The sequence below is a fragment of the Hypomesus transpacificus genome, unplaced genomic scaffold, assembly GCF_021917145.1.
Source record: "Hypomesus transpacificus isolate Combined female unplaced genomic scaffold, fHypTra1 scaffold_199, whole genome shotgun sequence".
NCBI classification, from domain to species: Eukaryota; Metazoa; Chordata; class Actinopteri; order Osmeriformes; family Osmeridae; genus Hypomesus; species Hypomesus transpacificus.
This window is the reverse complement of record NW_025813741.1, coordinates 126,369-153,149: the sequence shown is the minus strand read 5'-3', so window position 1 is coordinate 153,149 and position 26,781 is coordinate 126,369. Positions and strand designations below refer to the sequence as shown.

General features: G+C 46.6%; 2 protein-coding genes and 2 non-coding genes across 4 annotated transcripts; all 4 read right to left on the bottom strand.

The window, feature by feature from the left end:
* Window positions 1-2,774: 2,774 nt before the first annotated feature.
* sox19b (SRY-box transcription factor 19b) lies at window positions 2,775-8,525 on the bottom strand. The gene is made up of 2 exons (XM_047052067.1): window positions 7,461-8,525; window positions 2,775-5,535 (listed from the first exon to the last, which is right to left on the bottom strand). The coding sequence occupies exons 1-2, from the start codon at window positions 8,096-8,098 to the stop codon at window positions 5,289-5,291; spliced, it is 885 nt and encodes a 294-aa protein (XP_046908023.1). The 5' UTR covers window positions 8,099-8,525; the 3' UTR covers window positions 2,775-5,288.
* Window positions 8,526-17,550: 9,025 nt separating this feature from the next.
* Window positions 17,551-26,361, bottom strand: eif4a1a (eukaryotic translation initiation factor 4A1A). The gene is made up of 11 exons (XM_047052066.1): window positions 26,302-26,361; window positions 24,982-25,030; window positions 24,672-24,804; window positions 24,000-24,139; window positions 21,949-22,117; window positions 21,447-21,556; window positions 20,908-21,051; window positions 20,380-20,517; window positions 19,342-19,431; window positions 18,837-18,916; window positions 17,551-18,303 (listed from the first exon to the last, which is right to left on the bottom strand). The coding sequence occupies exons 1-11, from the start codon at window positions 26,322-26,324 to the stop codon at window positions 18,159-18,161; spliced, it is 1,221 nt and encodes a 406-aa protein (XP_046908022.1). The 5' UTR covers window positions 26,325-26,361; the 3' UTR covers window positions 17,551-18,158.
* LOC124489723 lies at window positions 20,716-20,853 on the bottom strand. Its single transcript, XR_006958794.1, has one exon. It is a non-coding gene; the product is annotated as a small nucleolar RNA SNORD10 (small nucleolar RNA).
* On the bottom strand, window positions 21,735-21,877 carry LOC124489724. The gene has a single exon (XR_006958795.1). It is a non-coding gene; the product is annotated as a small nucleolar RNA SNORD10 (small nucleolar RNA).
* Window positions 26,362-26,781: the final 420 nt, after the last annotated feature.

Here is a 26,781-nt window from a genome sequence, read left to right as displayed (position 1 = left end):
ACTAGGCCCGCTCAGCTGCACCGTGTGAGCGTGAGTCCAAAAAAATGCTGTGTATCCGGCGCTCTGTGACATTGCACCCAACCGAAGCGGCGCTCCGCCAAATGCTGACACCCACTCGCTCACCTGCAAGCAAACACTGCAACGAGCTGCTTTGCCAACGACCTGTGTTAAAAGGGAGTGGTGGCAGTCCATCACAAATGCCTACCTGGGCGCATCTTCGTTCTGGACAGTTGGAAGTTTGACCAAAACTTACCATAGATCAGTCAAAGTTTATTTTTATGAGAAACGTGTTTTTAAAGTGTGTTGATAAAAATAAAGTGTTGTTAAAAGCTTTTTGTGTGTGTTTGTGCTCAAACAGGACGACTTTTGTTCAATTCACGGCGTGCGTAAAACTTCATTAGCGGTTTGAGAGAAGCAGTCGAAGCTTAGGAAGCGTGCACGAGGAGAGACCTCTGTGACTGCTCTTCGTTTGTACGCATTCTGAGTGCGCGTGGGTTCCAGAACTGCAGCGCAAGAAGGGTGTTTGCCCTTCGTGCGATAAAGGAGTGGTTCTTTACAGGCTTCCCAAGGAATGCAGGTAAGTACGATGCATGGGTTTGTTTCCATAACGACTTTTGAAGTGGTGTTTCCTGAAGCAACGAAATAGGGTTTTCTTTTCTATGTTTACATAATCCCTAATCTCAGTCAAACATGGGGACTCATTCAGGGAGGTGTGTGTGTGTGTGTGGGGGGGGAGCCAAAAGCACTTGTTGCTGCATGTTAATTAACTTCAGGCAAAATGGAAACGTCATTACCGAATTAGTTTATGAGTAAGTAGGCTGCAAGAGCGATGTGTCACCAGCACAGATCTGAGTAGGCGGAGCCTATAGCAAACCTTCTGATGAGTACCTGAGTCATAGGCCAACACGCACGACACACACACACACACACTCTCTCTGTTCCTGTTCTGATGACCACAGCTTCTCGTAAGACTTAAAAGTCACACCGCCCGCCATCTCCCACGCACTTTTTCAGCCCCAGCTCACCAAATCCATGGCAACCACTTGTTGAAGCCTCACTGCCCGTTGCTAAGAGATTGGACGTATTCGACCAGAAAATCCCATCCCCGCTACCCTGCCCCCACCAACCCCCCCCCCCCCCCCATTCCCAGCTTCACATCGACCTCACTAAATCCCCACTCACCCGCCCACACCCTGTCCCTCCAAACAGTGCCTTATCAAACTTCCGCCAGTGTAGCAACAAACTTTATAGGACCTTTAAATGTAAACCGTTAAGAAGTTATTACTAGGCCCTATAGTGGGCTGTACAAGTATAGATGTAGGCTGCATCCCGGGAAACAACGTTGAAGAGATCGCCCAGCCTTCACCTCTCGAGCCATCTGGCCAAAGTTTAATACGCATGACAACTCCTTCCTAGCACGTTTTCCCGTTCATCCATTTGACTTTGGAGTTATTTATTAATGTTGTTCATCAGTTTTATAATATTGCTTTGATGAAATTAATATTCCTTGCGTTTGGTAATAGGCTAGCCTAGTAGCCTTTCAATTTACGCTCTTTTCTTGGCTAGTTTCACAGTCTTGAGTTGCCAGGGAAACGGGCTGTGTTAGAGAGAGAGAGAGAGAGAGAGAGAGAGGGGGGGGGGGAGAGAGAGATGAGAGAGAGAGAGAGAGAGAGAGAGAGAGAGAGAGAGAGAGAGAGAGAGAGAGAGAGAGAGAGAGAGAGAGAGAGATGGGTCCTGAATGTCAGATTGTCAGAGAGCACGGTGGGTTCACCTCTCCCTTCCCCCTCGGTACTCATCCTTCACCCTGCTCCCATCCCCTCCCCTCGCTCCCCGATTAGCCGGTGCGAGCTCTTCCATTTCCATGAGAATGGCGACGGGCGGTGAAGGGGTTAAGCCTCAGCTTCAGAAGAAGGGGAGACGAAGCATCGAATGCAACGCTAATTTTCTGCTCGGCGGGGGCGCGAGAGAAAGGGAACAAAGCGCCCCGGGGGAGTCGTGAGGACTCCGCGGCTTTACTATGTGCACCTGCGAGCTCAAAAGCTACGGACAATGTGCCTTCGAAACGGCCAATTACGACCGGGCCAGCCACCCGCTTTCTCTCCGGAGGGAGAGAGAGATGGGAAGGGAGGGGGAGAGGGGGAAGAGTAGAGAGGGGGGAAAAGTGAATTTAAAAAGAGGGAAGAAGAAAGTAAATGATCGACCTTAAATCATTGAGCGCGCTACTCCGCCTCCCGACCCCGGACGCTCATGTTCCCTCCTCAAAACTTTTTTGTCCCCGTGCAAGTTTGATTATAAGCGTCCTATGGAGAGCGCGTCCTCCCGCGGAGCCGCTGTTAAACTTATAGGCTAAACGGACTCGTTTTGATTGACTGCATGTCGTGATTGTTCTTTCCCCTTAACGAACCGGACGGATGAGGTAATCGTTTCCAAAACAGCTGAGAGCAGCAACGTGATTCAGAAAACCTCCAAATGAAACGAGAATATCACTATTAGGCCAAACGACACATTTAGTTGCCTGAAACCACAAATTTGAGGTTCACGTTTACAATAATTTCTACAATGACTTGTACCAACATGTATAATTTAGCGACTTTCCTCAAAATGTATTTGCATTTATGCACGAAACGGCCCCTTCGTGACATGACTTATCCAAGAAATGTAGGATATACAACAATAACGCCCACCATATTCCTTTAGAAATTAGTTTCTTGAGATGAGTATTTACTTGGCAGTCAACAATAGGGGTCAAATAAATAAACAAACTTGAGCAAATATTTGTTTTGACTTTTTATTAACTTTTTTTTTGTTTGTCATCATTGCCATACGAACAATAACAGTTTTGAACCAAAAAAAAAAAACAAGATCCTTAGTATAAGGATCTTAAAAAGATAATGTTTATACACTATACACAACAACCTGACAAGCCTTAACATCTTGCAGTATATTTACAACCAGCAAAAGTATTAACATACTAAAATAGAAATACAAAAGTGAAAAACAAACGTTAAGTTTTACATACTTGGATTGCAATGTAAACATTCGTGTTCATTATTACTTTCATATAAATTACATCATTTCAAATCCCGCCAGATATCAAAGTAAAAGGTTCAGTATAGTGACAAATTCCCTTTTTAAATGCAAGCAAGTTCTTGTTAGTTCATGGATTGCATAACACTAATGGGTGGAATCCTCACAAAATGGTAAAAATGTGAATCCTCAACAGGTCTAACAATCTACACCCAGAGATCTCAGACAAAGAAAAAACAAAAACAAATATTTCCCTCACACCTAACTTCGTAGCAGCACTGGTTAACTAATAATGAACAGGGTTAGCGATTGTAGATGTACAGAAACTAAAATTGAGCATAATCCTTGTAACCACACTAACCATTTCAAAATGCATCTCACACACGTAAGGACTCACCCAGATAGTAATTCTAACGGCAAAATTGTTGGGAAGTGGGAATCTTCAAGTTGGACCTAACAACATCCCTACGATCTAAAGTTACCCTCCACATGTCTGTTCTCATACGAGTTTGAAGTGAAAACGACTTCAGGAGTTTACATAACAATTAAGACACAAACTGAATTGATAGGTCCAATCAACTTTGCTTGTGGATTTTACATTTGTGCCTGGAGAACATCACTGAAGTGTCATTTGTAAAAAGACATGTTGATAACCTAACAGCCAGCAGGCTTATAAACTTGATCCAAACGCATCCAGTGATTGTATACTGTAGTCCAGGCATGTTAAACCTCTTTCCTTGGACACTACAGCAAGTGTGGGCAACATGGGTCGCTGGCACCAGTACCAAACAGATCATTTACAAACCGCTCAGAATGTCGTCTAATTACCATGGTTACATGGTACGGCAAAGAGACATGATGTTAAAACTGTAAAGTCAATGAATATAAAAATCAGACATATTATGCTATAAAAGTTCAATGTGTTGCTGAAGAGTTGGATGTGTTGATGTCTGCAGTAAGATTAGCCAGCACCAAGCCTCCGTACAGACCAGCCAGAAGGCCGAAGTGTTGCGGACCACCGCGGTCGTCAGGACAGCAGGACTAGCCCACACCTAGTGTGGGTTTCCACTGAATCCAGAGAACTGATGAGATTGTCCAACAGGCTGCCTACCATGTGTCAGCTCATGGGATTGAAGGTGTTTTTTTAAAACTACAAGACGTTTTTTTTTTAAAACTACAAGAGCACTTATATCACCAAGCACAAGGCACCCAAAGGCTGTGTACTTAAAAATATATATATATATAAAACTTAAAACTCGCATTGGTCTTTCAAGTTATCTGTGTGTATCACCCCCCCCCTTCCAAGTTCACACTCAGTCTGTCATCCAGTGTTACAAGAGGACCACCCTTCCCACCCCCCCCCCCCCTCCCCCTCACTCAATCGGGTTACACAATCAAACTGGTTCTACAGTCAGAATTCTCAGTGTGCGTGTGCACGTGAGAGGGGGGAGGGTCATGTGATTTGTATGTCACTGGCCCCTGCAGGTTTTCGATCATCTGACCCGGTTCCCAAGCACATCCCATGGGTGTCTATTGTACGGTTCCAACCACCCCAACCCCGCCCCCCCCCCCCTCCTCTCACCCGGGTGGGCAACCAGTTTGGGATTGGTTGTGATTGCCCAACACCGCGAGAGGAAACGGACGGTGCCCGTGGGGAACTATCCAGGGAGGACCGCACAATGGAACATTGTGGAAAGCTGATGGAACCCTAATCACGCATCGGAACACTGGGAAGGGTTCCGGAATACGTAAAGGTGGGGGGGAGGGGCGGAATGGAAGTTAATGCCGTCAAGTTCAGTTCATTAAGTTTTTAAAAACAAATGGGGGGGGGGGGGGGGGGTATCAAAATATGTACATATTTTTTTTTGGGGGGGGGGGGGTCTAGGAGTCCTTCATAACCAGAAGTTCATCAGGAAGACTGGGATTTTCAGTGTTGCAGAGATGGTCCAGGGGGGTGTCAGTCAGAGAGGGATGAGGAGAGAGATGGCCCAGGGGGAGGGGTGGGGCCAGAGAACAGAAAATAAAAGGAGGTAGAAAAGAGTTTTTTTGTAGTGACTAAATGTAACAGGACCGTGGAGAGTGCATGTGTGTGTGTGTGTGTGTACTCGTCTGTACTTGGGTTCAGTCTCAGTGTAGGTGTGTGTGTGTACACATGTCAACCAACAATGACTGAGAACATGGCCATGCAAGGTCCATCTACTTTCCCAGTCCAGGTGTGTGTTGGTTGGGGTCCCCAGCCCCAGGTTTGGGCCCTCTGCCTCCTAGATGTGTGTAAGAGGCATGGTTCCTCCAAGGTAGTGCTGCTGGACACTGGTGTAGCCCCTCTGGGATCCCTGCTCGCTCCCGTCTCCTCCTGGGATGTACATACTGATCATGTCCCTAAGGTCCCCCTGGAGAGGCCCTCGGTGGGGGTTGTGGCCCCCCGTCGGGGAGTGGGACACGGGTTCGGGCTTCACCATGGACATGACTGGACTAGGCTGCTGGGGACTGCTACTGTAGGACATGGGGCTGCAGAGAGAGAGAGACATGATTAGTTGAAGAAGATGGCATGGTTCTAAGTTGTCAATGTACAAGCACAGTAAGACTTTTGAGGCTTCCTTCTACCATGACCCACTTCCTCCTTCCCCCGGACAAGGTACATTTGTAAAGTTATGGTGAACAAAGCAACGTTACATTTATCAAACTAAAAAACTAAAGTGGTCATGAAAAAAACCCAAAAGGGTTCAAAGTATGCTGTTTTTGTTCATAGACTTCCTTAATTTCTAGAAGTTTAAGGCACATAGCGGTCCAGAAACGATACCCAGCGATGGCTTGCTTTTCTAACAGAAAATCGTGGACAAACGTCTGAGTGACGTTGGCCTTACAGAAGAACTGGATTCTGGGGAAAAAAAAGTGTTTCTTTTGTTCGGTTTTGACGGACATGCAAGACATGAGCCCCTGTGGATGAGCCACAGGTTATGGAATCCTTGTTTACAAACCAAACCTTGACTGACAACATGGGCCAGTCCTAACAAGCCAGGCCACCAACGTTACTGGAGTATCTTGGCTTGATGAGAGGGAGAGATACTTAAACATTAGCTGTTTTCACTCACACCTAAACCCTTACAGCTCTGCTACCGTGTGACCGGGAGGGGGGGGGGGGGAAATAAGGCCATGGAAAAGTTAAAGCAGTGAGTGTTTAAAATGTATCCTAACTAATGTGTGGATATTTTGCCCTGTATGGGGAAGCACCATCAGTTGTTTTTGTCTGAAGGCACTGGAGGATTCTGGGTAAAAAAAAGGACCACACACCAAGCTTTTAGCACACATCGCGCTCCCCTCACCAACCTGAGATTTTAAAACCAAACCACTAAAGGTGTTCAAAATATATACATTTTTTAAATAGACGTAATTTCAATTTTGTTTTAATTCTGTCAGATTTGTTGAATTTTAGCACGATTATTCTGGACCAAGAACCAACAGGACAGGGAACTTCCTTGTGTGAAATCAATTAAACGTTAACTATCCACCTTCCTTTTTAACAACTGTAGATTAGACAAGGGCCTCAAATTGGTGTTAAATGGCAGAGAGTACGAAGTACGTCATTTCTGACAGCAAACCAAATCCAGTTTGGCAACAAACTATTTAAGGATTACCAGATTAGAACTGTTTGCCCAAATTCATCAATCATATTGAGGTGTTTTCGTAAGTGATTGATGACATAAGCAGTATGACTGAAGAAATTACAATTTAAATGCGTTGAGATATCCACCAACTGCATTTATGATATCGTTTTCACGTCAATTTGAGAAACTAAACTGGATTTTTAAGTTTTAAACGATTGACAACGTAGGCCCACACTGCAGTGAGAGATTTGCCTTGTTAAAATAATAATACACAAGTAGAAATCGACCGTAAGTAGGCCAAATATCCACTCTTCACTCAGATGTTTGGTATTGTCCAATTTCCATCTAATTGAGCGACATTGTGAGAAATAATTCGTCTCCTCAATTAGGTCCACAGTGGCCACGCGTATTTGAATTGGATTAAAAAATTTGGGTTAATTAAAAGGAGCATTCTGTAGCGTGTGGAAAGGATCATTCGGACCATTTTAGAAGCATGGACATTAATTAATTATAATTGGTGCATAACAAACAATATGATTAAGACGCATATCTCCCATCAGTGACACGCACGCAGGCAGAGGGAATAGCCTTTTATAAACTTCTAAAACCACTTCATTTAATTCAGAGAATTCATCGCGTCTTAAGGGGCTATGGGTGCACCTGCTCATCACATTCAACGGAATAGGGTGCAAAACCCACTGCGATGCATCAGCCTAGAACGGGCCTACACGATAGAGCCGATACAAACTGGATTTTCATGTACAACCAGACTAATTAAGGAACATGCCTCAGTCACATGAATGACAGGGGGGTAGCGAGGGAACACACCTGTAGGAGTTGCCGCCGTTCATGTATGTCTGCGCCGACATGGCCTGAGGGTACTGTAGAGCTGACAGGTCGTAGCGGTGGAGCTGCTGGGTATATCCAAGGGCCTCGCCCTGCATGCCGGCGTAACCGCCAGTGGGACCCCACCCGTAACTGTCCATCCGTGGGCTTCCACCCTGTCCCTGGGCGGCGGCAGCGGCCAGCAGGTTCCCCGCAGACAGTGGATACTTGCCCACCTGGTTGTCCTTCTTGAGCAGCGGCTTGGTCTTGCGGCGGGGCTTGTACTTGTAGTCGGGGTAGTCCTTCATGTGTACGGCCCGGAGCCGCTTGGCCTCGTCGATAAACGGTCTTTTCTCAGCGTCGGTGAGGAGTTTCCACTCCGCGCCCAGCCTCTTGCTGATCTCAGAGTTGTGCATCTTAGGGTTTTCCTGGGCCATCTTGCGCCGCTGGCCACGCGACCAGACCATGAAGGCGTTCATGGGCCGCTTGACTTTGTCCATGGGGTCAACTCCAGGAGGACATGCCGATTTGGATCCCGGGTGAGAGCTGACCATTCCGTTCACCGGAGACATTCCTTGGGAGGTCTGGTGAGACTGCTGCTGGCCAGGAGGCTTCAACTCGTGTTCCATCATACTATACATCTTCGACTCAGTTGTGACAGCTAAAATGCAAAAAATATATATTTAAAAAAAATCTACCTAAACCGTCCCAGCCTTTGTCGCCGTTTACCTGGCGACTTTTGGCTGTGGTTTTCCTATACCGGAACACTACACTGCACGCACCAACTGTACCGAATTAGCTAATTAGGACAGAACACGACGCACCAGTACCGAAACGAACGCACAAGTGTTAAATTACGACTTTGTGTGAAACGATCATTACCTCAAGGTAGAAAGCAAAGCAAAATAGGAAGTTGCCGGACTGTTTGCTTGTTGCAAAAACAAACAAACTCCTTCAGTCAACGTGTGTATCTATCTTTCGCGGGAGAGTCACAGATAACCACTAGTAGAACAGCGATTCACTCAGACTGAGGCGATATGTGGGACGACAAAAACTTCTTCCTTTCACTTGGGATAATTGTAATCCAGTTCTGACCAATCCCCGGGCGCCCAGCACTCCTCGTGCGCTCTCTCATTTGCATGACTAAAGGCTGGGTGCGGTGATCTCGAGGCGAAGCACTTGTTGATGCGAAGAGACAGCAGGGAGTGGGAGTGTGCTGTTTCAATAAGAAAAGCAATAGGCTAATAAAAAAAATAACATTTTTTTTTAAGCGATAAATTAGGCTTTTATTATTTGAGTTATTAGAATGTGTAGGTGAAACATCATAATGCTTTGCGTGCGCATGAATGTTGCGTGAAGTTGACCCATTCACTTTCCCCAGCTCTGATTAGGACATTTTATCATACATCTTAAACGTGGCAATAGTTCACCCACAACCATTTTATGTGTCAACCTCTTATATTCTGTGTGCCGGTTTAAGGCTAAACTTTTTGCATAACATTAATGTGCCAATTTTCTTGCGTTCAAACAAGTTCCTAACCACTATTTCCAGTCTACCACAACATCATTTATTTGTCCTCTTAACGAATGACCACTTTGTTGTGTCTGCGAACGAGCTTGTTTCTAGACGTCTGGCCTCTTCAAACGACGGTTATAAAGACGTGGCCGTATTGATTCGCCTACAATGGCGCACTGACTGACTTTGGGCCCATGAGAAAGAGGAAAAGGTCTGTTGGTTTGGCCAAATAGCGCCTTTCATTATACTCCCGTGGAAGGTCTTTGTTAACGGCAATGTTTCCCAAACCTACAAGGCGCACGCTGGTTTTCTTCTCTCCTTTACACCCAACTTCATTTGGCCTTTTCACATGGGCCCTGACGTCATTCAGGGATGCCCTTGCCCGCGCAGGGAAGTACAATAGGCAGTCACTGATAAGCTACTGTATGCTATTTATCTGAATGGTTTTTCTAGACTTCTCCGCTATCAAGGGAAAGAATAATTAGGTCTAACAACGGTTCAAAGGAAGTTTAAAGTACAATACAAACCTCGTCCCTGCTTTGCATGTGAATAACTCATGCCGTTGTTTGAACAGGGGATATAAAAACAGGTGTCACAGACATATGGTTTAAACCATCTATCAAGCCAGGTCACCATATTCTACACCGGGCTGCCCAACCCGGTTTCTGAGAGGCTGGGGTTTCATTCCAAACCTGATCCAACACACCTAATTATGATAACTAGTTGATAAGATAAATAATTGAGGCTGGAGTGTAAACCTACAGGAGAGTAGTATCTCTCCAGGAGCAGGTTTTTGTGGCATATTTATCGAATGAGGAAGATGCGGGGGAGGGGGGGAGGGGGGGGGGCTAGTCTATACATGCCTGAACCATCTGTAACACTTGACAAGTCTTTTCACCTGTGTGTTTATTGATTAATTGGTGACCCAATTAATTGACCCACAGGTGAAAGGACTTGTCAAGCGTTAACAGATTTACAGGAGGCTTTAGTTGTCTATCATCAGTTATGCTGGGGACACACTATACGATTTTTTTAATCTTATAAGATTTTCAAACTTTGAGAGACCACAAACATGAGAACAAAAAATCCTAAATTTAGCCGTTTTGCTCCTACAGTGTGTGGTCACTCTTAACACACCTCACACCAAAGGAACATCTGATAAAATCTGCTGAATCATCAAGATTTTCGGGACAGATGTTACCTAGGATTGTCGGAAGGGCCGAAATCGGCCCAATTATCCTGTGGTGTGTCCCCAGCATTAGGGGTTCCTAACCCTGGTCCTCAGGAACCCCCTGTCCTGCATGTTTTAGATGTTTCCCTGCTTCAACACACCTGATTCAAATGAATGGGTCGTTATCCAGCTCTGCAGAAGCCTGCTTATGACCATTCATTTGAATCAGGTGTGTTGAAGCAGGGAAGCATCTAAAACATGCCAGGGAGAGAACAGCCGAACAGCCCAGGGACAGAACAACCGAACAGCCCAGGGAGAGAACAGCCCAGGGAGAGAACAGCCCAGGGGGAGAGAACAGCCCAGGGGAGAGAACAGCCCAGGGGGAGAGAACAGCCCAGGAGAGAGAACAGCCCAGGAGAGAGAACAGCCCAGGGAGAGAACAGCCCAGGGGGGAACAGCCCAGGGGGGAACAGCCCAGGGGAGAGAACAGCCCAGGAGAGAGAACAGCCCAGGGAGAGAACAGCCCAGGGAGAGAGAACAGCCCAGGAGAGAGAACAGCCCAGGGAGAGAACAGCCCAGGGGGGAACAGCCCAGGGGGAGAGAACAGCCCAGGAGAGAGAACAGCCCAGGGAGAGAACAGCCCAGGGAGAGAGAACAGCCCAGGGGGGAACAGCCCAGGGAGAGAGAACAGCCCAGGGAGGAACAGCCCAGGAGAGAGAACAGCCCAGGGGGAGAGAACAGCCCAGGGGGAGAACAGCCCAGGGGGAGAACAGCCCAGGGAGAGAACAGCCCAGGGAGAGAGAACAGCCCAGGAGAGAGAACAGCCCAGGGGGAGAGAACAGCCCAGGGGGAGAGAACAGCCCAGGGAGAGAACAGCCCAGGGGAGAGAACAGCCCAGGGGGAGAACAGCCCAGGGGGGAACAGCCCAGGGGGGAACAGCCCAGGGGGAGAGAACAGCCCAGGGGGAGAACAGCCCAGGGGGAGAACAGCCCAGGGAGAGAACAGCCCAGGGAGAGAACAGCCCAGGAGAGAGAACAGCCCAGGGAGAGAACAGCCCAGGAGAGAGAACAGCCCAGGGGGAGAACAGCCCAGGGGAGAGAACAGCCCAGGGGGAGAACAGCCCAGGGGAGAGAACAGCCCAGGGAGAGAACAGCCCAGGGAGAGAACAGCCCAGGGGGAGAGAACAGCCCAGGGAGAGAGAACAGCCCAGGAGAGAGAACAGCCCAGGGGGAGAGAACAGCCCAGGGGGAGAGAACAGCCCAGGGGGAGAGAACAGCCCAGGGAGAGAACAGCCCAGGGGGAGAGAACAGCCCAGGGAGAGAACAGCCCAGGGGGGAACAGCCCAGGGGGAGAGAACAGCCCAGGGGGAGAGACCCTTCATCTGTCCATTCCTCAGGTCTCACTGGTGTTGTCGTCTTCACAGCCACCGAACAGTTTGGGAAGAGCTTGTGTGTGTGTGTGTACATTTGTCGGGGAGTGAGATTGAGAGTGTGTATGTGTGTGCGTGAGAGAGAAATTGTGTGTTTAAGATTCGGGTGTGGCAAGTGTTGCACTAGAGTGTGTGTGTGTGTGTGAGCTTTTGTGGGTGCAGGTGTGTATTTCTTTTGTTTGGCGCAGGTGCGTTTGTATGTGTGGTGTGTATGTGATGGGGGGGTGCAGGTGTTCGTGACTGACAGAAACGCCCTGACGCCAATCAAACCAGGGATTGTGGAGCTCCACTCTCCCGTTTCCGTTTCCAAGACAACCTACTTTGGAATCTTTTCCAACACTCCCTCCCTCCTTTTCCCTCTCCTTCTTTTCGTTCTCCCTCTCTGTATCTCTCCCCCTCTCTTTCTTTCTTTCTCTCTCTCTCTCTCTCTCTCTCTCTCTGTGTGTCCCTTTTCCTCTCTCTCTATGTCACTCTGTCTCTGTCTATGTCTCTCTCTCACTTTTTTATATTCAGAGTTTTTCCCAGTCTGTTTTTTTCCCTTTTTCTTTTTTTTCTTCTTCTTTACAAAAACAACCTCAACCTGAGACACACACACTCTTACACACACTCTCTCACACACACTCTTACACACACACTCTTACACACACACTCTCACACACACACTCTCACACACACACTCTCACACACACACTCTTACACACACACTCTTACACACACACTCTCACACACACTCTCACACACACACTCTCACACACACACTCTTACACACACACTCTTACACACACACTCTCACACACACACTCTCACACACACACTCTTACACACACACTCTTACACACACACTCTCACACACACTCTCACACACACACTCTCACACACACACTCTTACACACACACTCTTACACACACACTCTCACACACACACTCTCACACACACACGCTTACACACACATTCTCTCTCACACACACACTCTTACACACACATTCTCTCTCACACACACACTCTTACACACACATTCTCTCTTTTCACACACACATACACACACAAACAGTTTCTCCTCTCTCTTACAACCCCATTATTCACACACACACATTGTCTCTCACACACACTCACAAACACACAGTTTCTCTTCTCTCGTACAACCCCATTACTCACACACACACTCTCACACACAGTTTCTCCTCTCTCTTACATCCCCATTACTCACACACACAAACACACACACACACACACACACACACAACCACCCACCCACTATGTTTAGGCCCACTTCTTTGTCAATGTAAAATCCTGTTTTCAAGTCCTTCAAAGTTGAAGTCCGTCAGCAGCAAGTTACAACAAGGTTTTCATTCCTAGCGCCTCACAAAGGAAAAGCACTTTCGCTATTGTCCCCAGTCTTTCCCCTCTGTTAATGGGACTGTAGCTCACCACCTGTGCCATTGTGTTGTGTGTTTACTATTAAAAGACCCTAATCGCTTAAATGTGGGTTTCGTGAACATCGGTACATATGTGCTTTACAAATTAAAGCCTTGGCAAGCTTGTGTTCATGTGTGTTTAACATCCCACTCCTGTAGACTTAAGTCATACAGACATCAAAACACTCCGATCTGGAAACTAGAAAATGTACTTCATTTCAGTGTTGATGACACAGAGTGTTCTAGACTACTTCTCTGATCCCAGTGGTTTAATGGCTGGATGACGATTTGGACTGGGTCCAGACTAGTTTTCCAAGAGGATTTAATTGACAATTAAAGTCATTAAACACATGATGGTTCATCTTTGTTTGAGTTTTTAATTCACTCATCAGTTTCCTTTGAAACATCCCGTCATATCCTGGGGACTTGTATTTTACTTATCTTGTCCTATGAACAGAGGTCTAATTGTAAACAACAGAGAAGTATTAAATGCGTTACATTTAAATTGTAGGCTATTGATTTCTCTGAAGTTTAATATAAACATAAATACATAAGCAGATAAATAAGACACTTGTATACCATTCAGTCCCTTCAGAGACATAACGAGGGGCTTACACAACTTTATTATATATACCAACTCCTCCGTTTTCTTCGCCACTGTGATAGTTTCGGGGGTCATTACATATAATTACCTTCACACCTCCGCTCCTCCGCCGCCTGTCTCTCGCCCCGGGTCTCGTGGAGACCCATCTGCAGGCGAATACAAGGTGCTAACAGGGCGATACCTGTACTGATGTTCGCTGTCGCCTTGCTCGAGCGATTCAGAGCGGAGGACCCGTGACCCCACACCACCACCCCCCTCCTCTCTCTCTCTTCTGTCGACTACTGTTCGTCATTTGCATTGGTGACAAATTAGCTGAATCTTTCTCAATGACAATGCTCATCTCAACAGGAGGGTAACGGGGGGCGAACTGAATACAGATCGTGTGTTTGCGAGCAACATAACTCACACGTCACGACTAATATGTTAACTCCTTAAGAAGCTGAAAAGTTTTCGCACATCGCGGTGTATTATGCATGAGAACGGTAGTAAGGCATTCAGGGGCAAATCAGCCCTGTAGCATTGTCGAGGAATAAAGTAAATAAGTTATAACCTCGGAATTGCAGAACGCAGATCGGTAGCTTATAAATATGTAAACAGTAAACAAACTGTCACTTTCTTGTCAGGGTGTGAAAATACTTTTAGTTCTTTCTCCGTATACAGTAAAACTGTGTAGGTGTAGAATCCAACGGTAGGCTAATCTAAGAAATGTCGACCTAAAGCTAAACCTCTATAAAATAATTAAGATTAAAACATTTAGGCCCTTCAATAAAAAATGTTTTTGTACATTTTATTGGGCTGTTCTAAAGACAGTTTTAAAGTATGCGTTGTTTTAATACATTTGAAGTAATAAATGCATCCTAATATAAACACATGTCAAATCTTTAGTCGACTGATGGAACAATAATCCTTTCTAGTCTCTACGGACTCCAGAGTCATACAGATAGGCCCTACCGTTAACAAGGCAGAGGGACGAGACACGAAATGTATCACAAACTAATTTATGAATTACATTCAAATGTAATAAGCCTATAAGCCTACCACCTTGACACGTTTAACTTTTTTTGACACATGAACCTATGTCAAGCTAGTTACATTTATTTTCCATTTTGACATAAGAAAGCTGTTATCTTCAGCAGTCATAGTTCCCTCAGAATCTGAGAATCCTCTGAATGCGATCCATAGAAGTCATTCTCGTGAATGTGAATTGAAGCTGCAAGGCAAGTCATTGACTCGCGCGACTTATTTCAGTAGTAAAGGAGGCATATCTATGGGTGTGTTATGGATTTCATCATCAGTATTCAGCTGCCATGGAAACCACAGAAATCAGAATGGCGTGATAGAGAGGAGAGGAAATCTGAATGAACAGAAATTAAGTGGGATGAAATCAAGAAATAAGGCAGAAAGAAAAGAGATAGATTAGGGGGACCGAGAACGAAAGAGAGAAAGAGTGAGGGGTGGAAAGGATGATGTGGCGAACGTCGAAGTTAAGAAAAAGCAGTTAAAGAAAGGGGAAAGAGAGAGAGAGGAGAGAAAGCTGAAGAAAGAGAGAAGAAAGGAGAAGGGGGTCTGTGGGGAGGGGAGAATGTTAGGAGCAGTGAAAGAGGGAGGGAGGGATGGAGGGATGAAGAGATGGAGAAAAGAGGCAGCTTCCCAGTTCTCAGTTCTCCCTGTCAGGGACGTTGAATGGGGCCTCTATTCTGCCCTCTTCTCATGCAAATGCTGCCTTCAGTCTCCCAGCCATCCGTCACAGGCCAGAAAGGCCTTGGCAGGCCCTTTACGAGCCTCCCCCTCGCATAATCCCCTGGCCCACAATCGAGCACCCAGCAGGGGGGAGAGGGAGGTGATGGCGGGGGGCAACTGGCCCCGGACGCAGGGAAAGTGCATGATGGGCCACCTACGCTGAACTGGAATAACATATACAGAAACATAACATGTTGTGAAGCTATGGGGATGAGGGGGTCTGGGGGGGGGGGGGGGGGGGGTAGAGCTGTTGTCTGGAAGGGGGGAGAGAGGGTGAGGGGGTGAGGGAGAGAGAGAGGTATGACGATGATGGAATGAAGGAAAGGAGGTGGGGGAGGGGGAATTATAGGTATGGGACAAATGGGGAGGGTGTGTGTGTGTGTGTATGTGTGTGCGTTCATGTGCATTTATGTGTGTAAATGCAAATCACTGCTTAACATGTGTGTCTTTAGGAATGTCTAATAAGAATACTTTCGGGACAACCATTATTAAAGGAGCTCAACAGATAACGGACTGGTGTCCCAATCATAGCTGGGAAACGGCTAGCTCATAAGTTATGTTCAACCAGAAAAACAAGGAAAAGGCAGACGTGTAAATTGTATTTGAAGAGTCTCTGAACAGGCTGGTATCAGTAGAAACACTGAAACCAAGACGAGCTCACAGGAAAGGATCGCTCTGATCAAATCAATGCAATAGCTTCTTGTGAGAACGTCTGTGAAAGTACTTTTCCTTTTTCGTGACAGAAGACGACCCCTGGTGGATGTTAATGAAATTGCACCCATAACCGCCAGATACTTGATCACAGTAAACAGACCAAGATAGTAACACAAGCTCAGTAATTTGTGTTTGACAGCCTTCCTATGTTAAACACGCTAGTGTGAAAAGGAATGTTAATGATGCAAGTGAGCAAATCATGCGTTTAAGATAGGAGAAAAATGACAGACCAAACAAGGGAAACTAGTTCTGATCCTTTGTAAAACTAGTCAGTCAGAATGGAGATCAGAGCGCATCTTGAGATCCCGACTAGATTGCAGACAGGCTAGTTTAGCCCACTCATCGTTAGTGCAAAACTTGTTCTCCTGTTGGGTAACTACCAAACCACGGCCAAAAATAGGCTTTTTTTGATCCAGTAACTTGTGATCTTGTCAATACTACATACAGTACTACACGGCTAATATCGTCTGCATCTTGTTCAGTACGTCGTGATTTACTAAATGACGGTTATTTGGTTTCTTGTCTCGAAGTAAGACTTCGAAACTATCCATGTCATGTATACATGAACTTCATTAGTTTCTCACTGCCCTAATATTCATAATTTCCTCACATGGACAACCAGCTATGGACGTACAAACTTACCCCCGGTGATGAAACTGACATGAGGCGTCTCAATGGCAAGACTTGAGCGCCGCACAACTGAAGTAACCGCAAATTTTGATGGTTTACGAGTGACTGGATTAACGCCTATCGCCCTCTAGTGGAAAAACCTTTACTCCTTTCACGAGACCAACTACATTCACCTCAACGTGAGGCGTGAAAAATGTTTGGTCAATTAAGTGACCAAATAAATTTGAGTACCAGATTCATACATTATATATATATTTTTTTCTTGTTAAAAAGGAGAAATACTTTTATTTAAGACCATTAAAATAAATACTATACAGAATCCAATGTAGAAAAGTTGATACACGGCTTCTGTTTCAAAAAGGTTAACAATTATCACATTTTTTAATAAGTCATTTAAAAAATAGCACTGACCATCAACTTCCCCACATCCCGCAAACCAACCCTCCCAATGACAGGCATTTTTTAAACAAGCAACAGAAAAAACAAAGACATACTGTATAATCTCTATATACTCAAAAATCTGTAGTTTTGGTCCTTTTGTGTTCAAGAACCCTCCAACAAGTGTGTTTTTTTTTTTTTTGGTGAGGTAGGTTACACCACCCTTTTCAAAATCAAATATGTTCTGGAAAAAAAAAACCTGAAAATAAAAATATAAAGACCTAGTCATTGCAAAAGTCAACACTGTGACAAGATTTGAACAGGCTTATCGAGACGTGTTGCGCCTTGAATTGTAGTCTGTACCACTCCCCTAAAAAAAGAAAAAGTTCTCGCAACTAAAAATGCTACGTCACAAATTTTGACTATACAAGAAAGCAGTATGAACACACATGACTGACAACTGGGACAGAATACGTCGTCATAACTCATTCATGATCGATTTTCTATACAATTCTTTTTTTTTTATTGAAGAAGTTGCCTGAATCCCCATTATCCCCTCCTTAGAGACGGATCAATTTATATTGGATACATAGTTTTTCATTTTTTTTTTTTTCATTTTCTTTTTTCCTTTCTTACTCTGTCTTATTTTAAGTACTATTCTGGCAAACTTGCAGAAGCACAAAAAGGTCCACGTTTACTGTTCTTAAATGCATGACTACGAACAGACCAATTGTTACAGTCCGTCTGAAAAAAAACAGAATAAAAATTCTCCAATTCAAGGAGACGCTTTTTTTTTTGCAACAATTGAGCAAAGAAACAACAGAGTTTGTCGTTTCATGACGAAGTTTGCCAATATCAGTTTGTAACCTCTGGGAAAGGTTGGTTGAAGGGGGGGGGGGGGGGGGGGGGGGAGAGAGAGAGACTTACTGGGCCTAGAGGTGGAGAGTGAAGGCAGACAGGTTAGTACATAGACTAACTACATAGAAGAAATCTTAAAAACCATGCCTGCGTAGGATCGCAAATTATTCAATTTTGAGAGAGAAAATGGGGAGGGTAAAATGAAGCCGATGTTGTGGCTGTGAACTCCAGGGGAGACGAGTCGTCTACATGAGGTCGGCTACGTTCATGGGCATCTCCTCCACCGAGGTGTTGTAGAAAGTCTCGATGTCCCGCAGTGTACGCTTGTCCTCCTCCGTCACCATGTTGATGGCCACGCCCTTCCTGCCGAAACGACCGCCTCGACCAATCCTGAGAGGGGACACAGAAGGGGGAGGAGTTAGCATCGATCAGGTTGGTGATCATGTGCGAGTATCAAGACTATAAAGGCCTCTTTAGCTGGTATATAAAAGTGACATGACATTTATCCAGCTAGACTTGAGGCAACCCGTCGTATAAAGGTCTTGAGGAAATCTTAAAAAACGCCACCACGCCTAATTATGCGGTCACTAATGCCATCACTCCCTGGACCAGATCATCTAGCCATTTAACCACTAGGGTCAGAAAAGTAGTCTCCAGATTGGAGTGTTTTGATGTCTGTATGGCTCAAGTCTACAGCATGTGCCCATAGCATGAACCAGCCTTTACCCTCACTGAACAGAGATGACTGGGATGAACATGGACTGCTTCTCTCTTCCCCTGTCAGATATAAGAATCAGTGCCATTAGAGGACACCGCCTTGCCCAGTGACAGGGGGGGTGGAGATGGTGGAGTTCATACACACACACACACACACTTATACATTGATCACAGAGACAAGTGCATGCTGGGAGATGTAGTCTTACCTGTGGATGTAGTTCTCCCTGTTGGTGGGCAGGTCGTAGTTGATGACCAGGGACACTTGCTGGACATCAATACCTCTGGCCTGGAGGATAGAGGGGTTAAAGTTCACTCACAGCACACCATCACTTCCTGGTTGCCTCACTGCCATCATGGGCCTGGCATGATCCAAGCGCCCCCAACTCACTGGGTCAGCCTTGCGTAACTGGTCACATGACCATGCGTAAAGTTCACATGTGCAACAACTAGATGGTCATGGTCCAGCTCTGACGCAACCCCAGAAGAAAAGGGCTAAAGAGAACGAGGATTAAACTCGTCTGAAGAGGGTTTGTTATTTATAATGCTGATGTGTAATCTGCTATTAAATAGTGAGAAGGGACAGGGAGCCCATTCACTGTGGAGAGCAGATGGATTCTCTGCCAAAGAACATCAGTCCTCCAACAGCACTGCAGGGCTGGGAGGAGAGGGAACTTTGGCCCCTCAAACAGAGGGGTGGGTGTGTGTACCTACCAGCAGGTCTGTGGTGATGAGGACCCTGCTAGATCCGGAGCGGAACTCTCTCATGATCAGATCTCTCTCCTTCTGGTCCATGTCTCCGTGCTGGAACACAGAATCAGAACATGGAGAACATTAAGAACCAGAACCAAGAACCGGAGTCACCAGCCTGTCTCCCCCACCATGCCTGCTGAGACGTGGTTACCTTTCCACCATGGCTTGTCAGACACGGCTCCTCGACAAACACGAATCATTTAGAACTCTGCACTTTACACATGCACCGTTAGCAAAGTATCTAACGCTAATTAAATGTAGACGAGATTTGGGCTTCAGTATTATGACGCTTTCCACTTCCTGGCCAAGTAAAGGTGACAGCATCAATTACTACAAGCCAGTAACATGACCTTAGACTAGACAACCACACGACAAATGAAGGTAAAAGGTTAACTGGGTGTGGGTTACATGTCTCAATCATGATTCATGGTGAATAAGCTGGTTTCCTGGTGAGCAAGCCAGTTTCCTGCTGTTCCAGCAGAGTTGGGAAATGCGAGAAAATGGAATGAGTCAGACCTAGACCACTCCCACCACTACACGGACCAATCGAACAAGAGCTGGATTTTCAGCCCTTCATGTTACAAGAGCCCTCTACCCCTCGAGTCTGAACGCTTTACCCTTTACAGCTGATCACACGCTCTGAGTAATGAGTTGTTAATGTGCCCATAGCATGAACCAGCCTTCATCCTCACTGAACAGAGATGACTGGGATGAACATGGACTGCTTCTCTCTTCCCCTGTCAGATATAAGAATCAGTGCCATTACAGGACACCGCCTTGCCCAGTGACAGGGGGGAAATCGGTTACCATCTTCCAAAATGTAGATATTTGAGTTACAAAAATTATGAAATACCAAGACCAACAGTAACATAATCCACAATATCAAGAAACTACAGTTGGTTTAAACTAGCTCTTGGCACACGCTTCAACTGTCACTCAGTGTGAGGGTTCTGACCCCCAGGGGGAAGGGAGGGGCCTCAGGGGGGGGAGGGGCCTCACCAGGGCGGAGACAGTGAAGTCGCGGGCGTGCATCTTCTCTGTGAGCCAGTCCACCTTCCTCCTGGTGTTGATGAAGATGACAGCCTGGGTGATGGTCAGAGTCTCGTACAGATCACACAGCGTGTCCAGCTTCCACTCCTTCAGGAAGGGAACAGAGAGGGGTCAGACCAACATTACCTTCCGCTAAAAATGAAAAGAATCGTGCTGGTAAATATCTTGACATCAAAATGTTTTTTTGGGGCCAATGAAATAGGACTTCTGCCCAAACACACATCAACCAAACACTCGACGGTTGACACAGAACGGCTACCACGCCAATGGATGTGACCATCATCTGTTTTCAGTCTCATGAGGTCAGATCACATACCAGAGGCCTGCAGCTTCGGAACGCCGACCTGCAGAACGCCGGCCGGCGCCCGGCAACTGCAGGGGATTCTGGGATCAGTTGACACGCATGGGTGATCATCACTAAACAGACCCCCCTCCCCAGCCCTGGAGGCGTGTGTGAGAGACAGCAGCAGCATTCACCTCCTTCTCCACGTTGACGTAGAACTGACGGATTCCCTCCAGAGTCAGCTCCTCCTTCTTCACAAGGATGCGGATCGGCTCACGCATGAACTTCTTGGTGACCTCCAGCACGTCTGACGGCATGGTGGCCGACAGCAGCACCACCTGGTGGTGGGAGGGAGGGGTCACAGGTTATAGGACGTACAGAACCGGGGTGTGGCAAGTACAAGTGACATGTTGGTTATGCTACTGTAGTGGGCGACAAAGGCCAATGGTGACAAACCGCACACGTCAAAAGAATGTTACAAAGACCTATTAAGGTTGCGGTTTGCAATTGTCATCTTGTATCTTATTCCAGACATGGATCAGAGGGGATGATAAAAGATGTGTAATCTGCTATTTAGTAGTGAGGAGGGACAGGGAGCCCATTCACTGTGGAGAGCAGATGGATTCTCTGCCAAAGAACATCAGTCCTCCAACAGCACTGCAGGGCTGGGAGGAGAGGGAACTTTGGCCCTGTTTACAAGCTGGTCAGCACCGGCGGCCATTTTGGGTCTTACCTGTGTGTTGGGGCCAAGCTTCTGGAAGATCTCGTAGATCTGGTCCTTGAACCCTCGGCTCAACATCTCATCAGCCTCGTCCAGGACAAACATCTTGATGTGCCTGGCAGCTAGCACACATGAGGAACACGGTTAGCCACTGAAAAGTATATCAATAATGAATGTGAACTAAACTCGGCCAAAACAAGATGGCTTCTCCAGAGTATGGCTGGTCACCTTTAATGTTAAAGCTATTCAAAGCTGCTTATCCTATATACTCGAGTCCATGTATTGTCAGTATGTATTGCTGTATTCAGCCAGATTGGAATCTGATCATGGGTTCCGGGTCCCTGGGTTCCAGAACACACCGGCCAACAGAACGTTGACCGGCAGCTCGGAACACTCAGGGGAGTTCCGGAGTCAGTTGACACGCATGAATATCATCATTATACAGCTCAGCTCAATGAGCGATGTCATTTTTGATGTAAGAAGATAAATAAATGCCCTTGCATGTGGAACTTACAGAGGAACTTGCGGTTGAGCATGTCAAACACCCTGCCGGGTGTCCCCACCACTATGTGGGGGGCTTCGGCCTGGAGCTTAGTCTGCTCGCTACGGACGTTGGTGCCTCCGATGCAGGCGTGACACGACGCGCCCATGTAGTCCCCCAGCGCCAGGATCACCTTCTGGATCTGAGGACAGCCAGGAGGAACTAGGGTCAGGACACTTGGCACAGGGGACAGCCAGGAGGAACTAGGGTCAGGACACTTGGCACAGGGGACAGCCAGGAGGAACTAGGGTCAGGACACTTGGCACAGGGGACAGCCAGGAGGAACTAGGGTCAGGACACTTGGCACAGGGGACAGCCAGGAGGAACTAGGGTCAGGACACTTGGCACAGGGGACAGCCAGGGGGAACTAGGGTCAGGACACTTGGCACAGGGGACAGCCAGGAGGAACTAGGGTCAGGACACTTGGCACAGGGGACAGCCAGGGGGAACTGGGGTCAGGACACTTGGCACAGGGGACAGCCAGGGGGAACTGGGGTCAGGACACTTGGGACAGCCAGGAGGAACTGGGGTCAGGACACAGCGAGGAGGAACTGGGGTCAGGACACTTGGGACAGCCAGGAGGAACTGGGGTCAGGACACTTGGCACAGGGGACAGCGAGGAGGAACTGGGGTCAGGACACTTGGCACAGCCTGGAGGAACTGGGGTCAGGACACTTGGCACAGGGGACAGCCAGGAGGAACTAGGGTCAGGACACTTGGCACAGGGGACAGCCAGGAGGAACTAGGGTCAGGACACTTGGCACAGGGGACAGCCAGGGGGAACTGGGGTCAGGACACTTGGGACAGCCAGGAGGAACTGGGGTCAGGACACAGCGAGGAGGAACTGGGGTCAGGACACTTGGGACAGCCAGGAGGAACTGGGGTCAGGACACTTGGCACAGGGGACAGCGAGGAGGAACTGGGGTCAGGACACTTGGCACAGCCTGGAGGAACTGGGGTCAGGACACTTGGCACAGGGGACAGCGAGGAGGAACTGGGGTCAGGACACTTGGCACAGCCTGGAGGAACTGGGGTCAGGACACTTGGCACAGGGGACAGCAAGGAGGAACTAGGGTCAGGACACTTGGCATAGGGGCCTCCCGACTGTTCCTGGAGAATAATCTGCCTGTTCGATTCTCACTCAAACTAATCTGGGCACACCTGATTAATAACTAGCAGGTAACTGTGTTGAATCAGGTCAATGAAGTGTCAGCCACCGTAATGTGTAAATGGTGTATGTAGTTAGGGGCAGCTGGCTGTGAAGGATTAGAAGTGCAGTCTGATCCGTTTGCCATCAGACATGGAACGGGACCCAATTACATGACATCCAAGCGGGATCCATGTCTGCACAGAACAGACTGGATCATAGAGAACGCCAACATCTTTTGCTTAGCAACACTTTACCGAACAAGAGCTAAACTCTGTTCCAAGTCACGAACAGTGATTTTGTGCCCATAGCATGAACCAGCCTTTATCCTCACTGAACAGAGATGACTGGGATGAACATGGACTGCTTCTCTCTTCCCCTGTCAGATATAAGAATCAGTGCCATTAGAGGACACCGCCTTGCCCAGTGACAGGGGGGGTGGAGATGGTGGAGTTTAAACACACAAGCACTTAAAAAAAAATGCATTAGTCAGAGACAACCACCCAACAGTTTGTCCCTATGGCTGTAAAACACGTCACATGACGTGCCACATGACGTAGAAGACTGGCACATGAAGCCTCCACCCTCAAGACCTCCAACCCAGCAGCCCTTCACCTTTAAAACATCCACTCGGACCCTTCTACACATGCTGCCATTATCATCCAGTAAAATTATGGGTTGATCTGACTATGCACTTATAACATTTTAAAACATTACACAAAAGCCTTTGTTGTACAAGACGCGTATTCTAGCGGTTGGAGCTGGGACTAGGATTAGTACACATGCCATTAGGGTTTTCTGTAATTGTCAGTAGTTCTATAAATGGTAATTGATTTTACCATAGTTAAGAGGCATCCTGGGTATGTTAGACGAGTACCTGCTGGGCCAGTTCTCTGGTGGGGGCCAGGACCAGGGCCTGGGTGCCCTTCAGCTCAATGTCAATCTGCTGCAGGATGGAGATGGCGAAGGTGGCAGTCTTCCCTGTGCCAGACTGGGCCTGAGCAATCACATCGAAACCTGCGGAGGAGAGGGGGAGAAAGGAGGAAAAGAAAGGAGGAGAAAGGAGGGGAGGAGAAAAGGAGGGGAGGAGAAAAGGAGGGGAGGAGAGGGGGAGAAAGGAGGACAGAGATTACTGAATGAAACCACAACAGAACAAGTCAACCTTTCTGTGGCATTGTGGGTAACATGGTGGCTACCGGTCTTCACCTCACAACTTCCCACTTTCAGTATTACACACACGGCTCTCGTCTACCAGCAGAACACTAATCTGAACACAAAACTAGGCCTCCACACGTTCATTTTAGCGATGTGCCCATAGCATGAACCAGCCTTTATCCTCACTGAACAGAGATGACTGGGATGAACATGGACTGCTTCTCTCTTCCCCTGTCAGATATAAGAATCAGTGCCATTAGAGGACACCGCCTTGCCCAGTGACAGGGGGGGTGGAGATGGGAGAAGCCACAGCTATCGGCTCAAATCAGCCTACCTTACAGACTACTTTGAAGAGTCAAACACACTGAATCCAAGGTGTATTGTCGTTACTCACCCTTGATACAAGGGAGGATGGCCCTCTGTTGAATGGCAGAGGGCTTCTCAAAACCATAAGCATAAATTCCCCTGAGGAGTGTTTCATGCAAGCTCATCTCATCAAAACTGTCCACGATCTGGGTCCAGTTACTCTGTACAGAGAGAGAGGGGGGGGGGGGGGGGGTCATTAGAAAATGTATTTGCTGCCCTTAGTTAATAATACAATCTGCCGTTTAGCATGAGCGTTTTAGCACATAGCCACTACCCCCATCCAAATAAGCAAGTTATAACGGCAACAAGACGCGTCCTGAAGTCATTAGCGCACTCACCTCGATGATACCATCCGGCTCCATCCCCTCAGGGCCATTGTCTCTGGGACTACAGAAAGAACAGAGATTAGCTTGTGAACTCCATAGCAGTGCAATAACATGGCATCATTAACTTGGGAGAAGTTGCAACTCGAGTGAGCGGCAACCATAGTTCTTTATCAATTTCAACATACCCATATGCCCTTTTTTATTAGGAAAAATATATATTTTTATATAAATAAATAAAGAGAATCACAAGATGACTGCGTAATAGGCAGTATGTGGCACCATCAGCATGTCTAATGTGGGTGGGTGACATTTTCCGGTTTAAGGGGAATACCACTAAGTTCTCGGCCGCCATTTCTATTTCCGACATTCAAGATGGTCGTTTCCCACGGCTCGAAAGCCGGTGGATAGCTCGATGGCGTTTACACGTGAAATGCGCAAAATCAAATATATTTTCGACATTATATTACAAATTAAGCCAAATATTGCATAAATTAACCCCCATTAATCTATGATGCTTTTCTACTCAAAAGAAATGCATGCGATTACTCGCTAGCCACCGTTAGCTAGCAAAGCGGGCCATGACAAGGGCCTGACATCCATGTCGAACAATTTCTAGAACAGATTCGTCAGCGAAAAGCATTATGACATTGAAACAGTGATAGAAAGGGGGAGGTAAACCCATTGAATTATGTTACACCCCCCTTTTAGAGATTTCATGCGTTGGACAAGTTAAAGGCTGTTCCGCGTAAATTTTGCGGCCTGCCATTGTCTGATCCGTGACTACGAGTAGAGTTGACCATGTGCGTGTCACATTTTCCCCACCCCTACCATTGAGGAAGGCATACAGTAGCCATTATACATGTACTAATGTGCCTTGACGATAACATTTTACACTGTTAACTGATAGTACCATTAAAATGTTAAAATGTAAAAAAAATTATTTAAGATCAAACTAGGGTAGACCTTGGACTAACACGAAATCAACGACACTCACGTGCGTACAAGACGCCGGCATAGGTTCACGTTCCAACTAAGCCCCTTCGAGTCAAGTCTAAATGCCGTTTAAAAACAAGGTAGAGTCTAATACCCATTTACATGATTTAGACTGACGCATTCCTGAATCGTGTAAGCCTAAAAGTGTGTGTTCTATCCTAAAAAGCCGGGTATGCCAATGTTAGCCAAAAAGCTAGCCAATGCTGAAAACCTTAAAAGTACTTCAAACACAAACGCATATATATATATAAAAACATGCGACGACAATGCAACACCACCACTTCAATGAGGATTGATAAACATGACAAAAAATGGTTTTCTACTATGACGGTTTCTTACCTATCTTCATATTCAGCCGACATTATTACAAAGGAAGAGAATGTGGCAGAAATGTGTTATATACGCCAACGTGACGTTCCAACTCGCATTGTCATTGCAGGAGCACACAATCAATCAACTGTGAGCCCACCCATTGGGACACACTATTGGCTCACTTGTATGTCACTTGTTAAGTGGGCGGTGACAGTCAATCCATCAATGCGAACATCAGTAGGCGGGACATAATTCAGTCTTCCAATTCCATACAATTCCATTGGCTGACGCTTTCTAGAAGTGACATTTTATTGGTCTTTTTTTTCTTGTCAATGAAACGTACTACACAGCTCTCGAGTCTCCTTTTCCGGTCTTCTCGTGCAGTCGTACGGTGTTTTAACAAAACATTTTACTGTTCTAGGACCAGCCAGAAGTTCATGACGTACCATCGTGTCGCTTTGACTAATCATGAGAACATCAAACTTTATAAGATGGGCAGTGAGTGAC